The 6000-nt window shown below is 50.7% G+C and overlaps 1 protein-coding gene across 1 annotated transcript in view; it reads right to left on the bottom strand.

The window, feature by feature from the left end:
* Positions 1-6000, bottom strand: part of TMEM132C (transmembrane protein 132C) — a 347110-nt gene that overhangs the window by 95028 nt on the left and 246082 nt on the right. Inside the window, exon 5 of the mRNA XM_019630847.1 lies at positions 2012-2195. Within this exon, the coding sequence (XP_019486392.1) occupies positions 2012-2195 (184 nt within the window). The remainder of the gene's footprint in view (positions 1-2011; positions 2196-6000) is intronic.

The following is a 6000-nucleotide window of genomic DNA, read 5'->3' as shown; positions in this document are numbered from 1 at the left end:
TCTAGCTTACTTTATTGTAAGACGACAGTCTAGATACATATTACATACAAAATATGTGTTCATCAACGGTGTATGTTACAGGTAAGGCTTCCAGCCAACAGGAGGCTATGAGCAGGTATGTTTTTGGGGAGTCAAAAGTTATTCATGGATTTTCAACTGCAAGCGCCCCCCAACTCCCATGCCATTCATGGGGCAGTTGTACATTATTCTTACGTCAAAGAAGAACCGAACCCCAAGACCTGAAGATGCTCCTTCATCTCGTGCTTTGAGCTGCCCGCAGGCTGCCCTGGACCACGCTCTGTCCTGCCAGCCTAACGTGGGCTCAGTGAGAGCTCCGGGCGGGGGCCAGGCACAGGGGCAGGGAGATGCATGACGGTCACAAAACTGACACCTGGCACTTGCCTGCCTCCATGCAAGGAAAGGGCTGCATTGCTGAGGAAGCCTGAAAGGGGATTGAACAAATGGCTTTGGACGCAAGACAAGACACTCAGGGAAAAATGGGCTGGTGCTTGGAAGAGGCAGGAGTGTACGGACGCGGGAAGGTGAGGGCAGGTAGCGCCCTGGACTCTAGGGTGGATTCCCTGCCACAGTGACTGCTTGGGTTAGGTGACATGACCCAATGCACGCAGTGCGTGGCAGTGAGACCTTTGTCAGGGTTTCTGGAAACGAGCACAGCACTCTTCCTGGGCTTGGAGCTTGAGCCATTTGGCAGGTGCACTGGCTGCCATGTTGCTACCATGAGTAGACTCAGAGCGAAGCCACGAGAGGGAGTAAAACGGGGTCCTGGTGACAGAGTCTGAGTCCTGGTCAGGTGTCTGTGAAGCCTGTACGAATCCTAGTGTTGAGTTCCATCAGCCGGTCAATTCTCACGGTGTTTTCCCCAGTTTGGGGGAAGGTTTCCATCACAAGTAACCCCCCAAATCCTAACGGAGACATTTCTCAACCTGGTGCAACGAAGCCAGCTCACTCCAAAGCTGAACAGAAACTAGTTTTAGAAGATCCAGGCCAGGCTCCATGTCTGCGAGGTTAGCACTCTGGCAAAGACAGTTACAGCTACACTTCAAAACACCCTTCACGCGCCTCTGAAACCCCATCCTCTCTGCGTCTCCTAGCGGGGGGCTGTTGATTTTCTGCATAAGCTTGCGAATGGCCCCAGGGCACAGCAGGCGTGGGTCAGTGACCACGGGGTGGGGTGACAGCCTAGCTTCCCACCGTTCCCTTTCTCCCTTACTCGCTGCCAGCTTCCAGGTGTCTAGCTAGACATGAGTGACAGGGGTTTGCGTTGTGAGCGAGTTGTGTCAAGGATGTGCTGACTTATCGTGTAGTGAGGCAGATACCTCGGCGTTCACCCAAGTCTCCTGCACCCATGTCCCCAGCCCTCTGGAAAGCTGATGGGCCCTGGGAGTCCTTCTGACCAGGAGGACGTGTGTGGAAGTGTCACCTGTCATTCCTAGGCCACTGCTTAGGAGAGCTTGGATGTGATTCTTCAACTCTCTGTTCCTCTCCATGGTGACCAAGAAGACCACGGGTTCCTGATGTGAGAGCTACAGGAGGACGATGCATCCACTAGTCTAGGTGCCTGGGGGATGGCACAGAATAGACCCTGCACCATTTATGCCATGTACCAAAGCAAGAATAACTGTTGCATTAGGCACTGAGATTTTGGGGTTGTTTGTTGCACCAGCATAGCATACTTATCCTAATACACACGGTACCCCAAAGTTTCCTTATAAAAAAGAGCTGACATAGATTTAGAGAATAAAATGTACGTAAATAATAATAAGCTTGTTATAGGGATATGGCAGATATGGCGAAGCTGGTATGAAAACAAACGAGGTTGAGAAGTCAGGACTCATGAAAGGTAGCACCTCCCAGGCTGGTGGAAGACGGGAAACTTTTCATGTAAACATTCCATAAAACAATTGCAGCAAACACCCTGAGAAAGATAGGAAGGACACGGGATGCAATCAGACAGCGGAACACGGCGCGTCCACAGTCGCACAAGGCTTACCATGGCTAAGGGGACAATGCCAACAAGGTCCTTCTGGCTGACGAAAATCTCAGACACGGCGATGTCTGTGGTTCCCTTCCGTGGGTATTCGACCTGCCAGGTGATGGGCTGGGTCCCCGAGAGGCTGCTGAAGCTGGCTATTTCAAAGTTCATTTGCACAACCTCATTGAACGAACTGCTGCTTCTGGAAGGGAGCAAAAGAGAACAGTGTTAAGCTGGCTTTGTTCAGTGGAAGGGCCCTGTCTCCCGTGGCCCTCCTCCCCAGCATTGTAACTAGACAATAAGGACAAAGAAAACGCATTTCAGTGACAGTACCTGGGACATGGCACCAACAACAAGTCAGGGACCTGGCCAAAGAGTCTTCAGCACTGAGCATTACCCAGCGTTTGTACTGAGGAGTCCCTTGGATTGATTTTTACTAGCTGTTCAGACAATGCGTTAAGCCAGTTTGCCTCACCCTCGCGGTGTGAACCTGGATGACGTTTGAACGAACCTGGATGACGTCTAAGTTCCATTTCCTAAGTGTGGCAGATGCTGTAGGTGGCTCACTCAATGTCATCCAGCCCCACCCTAGCGTCTTCTGTCCCATAAAGGCTGAGAAGCATACAATGAATGACATTTCTAGATGCCCTTGCAGCTAGATTCAGGCTTGAAGAAGAATGTCCAGCAGTTAGAGCCACTCTTCTGGGACTTAGACGCAGAAGTGGGTTCCACAGCAGGAGCTGGGGAAGGAGTTAGGGTTTTCTGGTCCTTATGGGTCAGCTCTGGTGGCGTTTCGGCCACCCAAACCCTCAGATTGTCATGCAAGCCCCTAGCAGTGATGCTTCCACTGCAATAAATAGAGCCCTGGAGAGCTGGTCATTTTTCTTGTCTGTTTTCTGCCTGGGTGTGTAGGAAATACACTCCAACGGGTTTCCTAGGAATCCGCTGAACTGCCTCGTTTCCTTTGATGAAACCTCTTCTGTTTAGAGGGACTAGTTAGCTAAAGGGACTCCATTGTCTACAACTAAGAATCCTGACCAATGCTGTAAATTTGAAGTGGGCCCAGATATATGTATTTTTAGCAACCTCTCCCCAGCAAGTCTGTTATTTTGGGAACTACTGACTGTACAAATGTCTTTCTTTCTTTCTTTTTTTTTTTTAAAGATGATGAAACGAAGGCCCAGAAAGGGGACATGGCTTGCTGACAACATAGCTGGTTGGTGACAGGGTCAAAATGACTGCAGCCTATCCCAGCTCCTAGTCCCACGCTCTTGATGGCATTCTCCTCTACGGCAGTTGGTGGTCAAGTGTGAAATCACAGGACACCTGGTGAGTTTCTCTAGGACGGAGGTCAGCACACGATGGGCGACCTGTGAGCCCCACCCAGCCCGCTGGTTGAATTTGTAAATTGTGCCATTGAAACACAGCTCTGCCCGTGTTTACACTTTGTCTCTGGCTGCTTTCGTGTTACAGGAACATGGTTGAGTACCTGTGTCAGGTAATGTATGGCCTGCAAAGCCCGAAGTATTGATTGTCTGGACCCTACAGACAAATCTGCCAGTTTGTTTAGGAGGTCAGAGAAGGGGACATTACAGACACTTTTTGGAGGTATTGAATCAAAAGAATCACTATAGGTAGACACAGGAAGAAAGGGCTTCCCAGGCGTACGGCAGGGCTTGTTGGGCGGGCCAGGACTCTGGGGGTGGGGGGGCCATGAAGCCAGGCTGAGGTTCCCCCAATACTCACATAGATGCTAAGTGTTGTTGTAAGTGGTGGGTAAACAGTTACAACATCTTAGCCGGCATCCACCAGCTAAGTGTTTTCAGAGGAATTCAGGGGCTTTTCCATTGCCCATCAAGAAAGAAACACCAAACGGGCTTAAAAACCACTGCAAGCTTGTGCTGGTACTGCCGTGAGGTGTGGTGGGGAACCCCTTTCCTTGGCGGGGCGGGGGGCACAGTCAGTGAGGGAGGCATCCATTCACCCTTCAGGGCTCACTCAACAGCCAGAACACTGATTTCTCATCCCATCACCCTCAGCCCTGCTGGGGGCTGGGGCAGGAGGTGACGGGAAGGTCACTGCACCCCGCAAAGCACTGGGACCCATGAATCTTCCTTATGCTCTCTGCGCCGAAAGTGGGGTCCAGAGAACTAGGATTTATGAGATGTTGCGCGCGCCTCTGGGAGAGAAAATAAATCCAGTGTCTGGAACATCAAGCCCTGGTCCATGCAGTCTCAAGAGTGAGTTATCTGCCTTGGGAAATGAAGGGGCGGGGCCTGGTGTCTGGAGCGTTTCTAAGTGAAGAGCTGCATTCTCGGTCCAGGAGCTAAGGCTGCGGGGGTCTGAGCCCGCCCGACTCAGTGCCCGGAAACCCTTCCCGCACGCTGTGGCCCAGCCTCTCCATCCACTGGGCAGACGCTCCCTCATCTCAGGGGGTTTAATCCTGTCCTCTCAGCAAGAACACAGGCCTTGGCCTCTCCTTATCGACAGCAGAGCTGCGGACTGGCTCTTTGACAAACTCTATTCAACAGACAATCCACTTTCCTTCATCCTGGACGTGCCAGAAATCCAGTCGTCTGTCACAAGGCCCACGGTGGCCCCAGAGGAATCTCTGCCCTGGGAATAACACCAGACAGTTTGCAACGTGCCTTAAACCTACATCCATCTTCTTTCTCGCATACAATTCTTTGGTGAGCCTCACAACGACGCTCACCACCTCTCTGAGACTCGGTTTCTCATCTAGACGATTGAGATAATGGCGCGCCCCTTGTTCAGGTCAGAAACTGGCATGCAGAAGGTTCCAGCACATCCTCTCACCCTCTCGCTGCGTCCTCGCCCATTGCATTCATGCTAAAAAAGGGCGTTAAGTGAGGCGGAATGCTGGACAAGAGGAAAGGGAAGCAGTGTTTTCCTCTCTGGCTTTGAAAGATGTTCCATTGTCTGATTTTTGTGAGCAATGGGGTTACCATCCTAGGGTAGTCTGCTCAAGTTAACATAAGAATAAAGACAACCAGCCATTGAATATGAAATGTTCCCTATGTACCAGGCATTGGACCATATGTTAATCCATATGTTAATCCAAATCCCGGTAAAAACCCTGACGGTGCTGGGATGGTTCCAGTTTACCCAAGTGCCAGAGCAGAGACGATCTCCCACATATGCACCCAGAAGTGTGTTTGCAGCTACTCAGTTCCCACCAGTGGGCAGAAGGCCATGACTGCACAGGCGTCCCCTTAACACATGCCGCAGTCCCCCACGCAGGCTCCCATCACTGTGCACCCACTAAACTTAATCTTGGTTTCTGCATAAAAAAATAAATAAATAAAAATTTCTCCATGGGAGGGAGACTCTGGCTTCCTGCAGAGCTGTGCAGAATTCTGGGTCAGAGGGACTTTGGCGCCAGCAGCTGGGGACGCTGGGGGCATGCGCCTGTTAGAATTTTGACACCCATCTGGCAGAGAGACCTCAGATGAAGAGAAGAAATTGTTATCTGTCCACGGGGGCCTTGGGACTGTGCGTGAGAGAAAAGGCCAGACAAGTGTAGCCTGACAGATAAATGAACCCCCAGGAAACCTCAGGATTGAACCTTCTGACTCGAGACAAGAAATTCCTTCGGGAAGATGGAGAACTGACTCCCTGACCAGTTTTCTTTCATGCAATCGTATCTCTTCCTCTGTCTCCTCATCCTTTCCCTTTTTCATTTCTAAAATCTGCATAATGTGATATACCCAAATTAAAGTGAAATCTGAATGTTATTTTGAAGCTTGAGACTTCTGTGAGGTGAGGGTTTGAGAAAGCTAGGTGGCACCTGTCCCTGCTGTGTTCGCCTACATGCAGACAGTGCCACTTCACTTTCCTTACGGGAAGGCAGGCCAGCAGCACTGGGCAGTGAAAGATTTTTCTAGAGAAGCTGGGAATCTGGAGTCTTTCCAGAAAAATCTCTGGACTTTTAAGCCTAAGAGCCTCAACCTCTTTGCCACGCTGTAGCTCAGACACCATCTGATGGC

The sequence above is a fragment of the Hipposideros armiger genome, unplaced genomic scaffold (genome assembly GCF_001890085.2).
Source record: "Hipposideros armiger isolate ML-2016 unplaced genomic scaffold, ASM189008v1 scaffold_955, whole genome shotgun sequence".
Classification (NCBI taxonomy): domain Eukaryota; kingdom Metazoa; phylum Chordata; class Mammalia; order Chiroptera; family Hipposideridae; genus Hipposideros; species Hipposideros armiger.
This window is presented reverse-complemented; position numbering and strand designations above follow the sequence as displayed.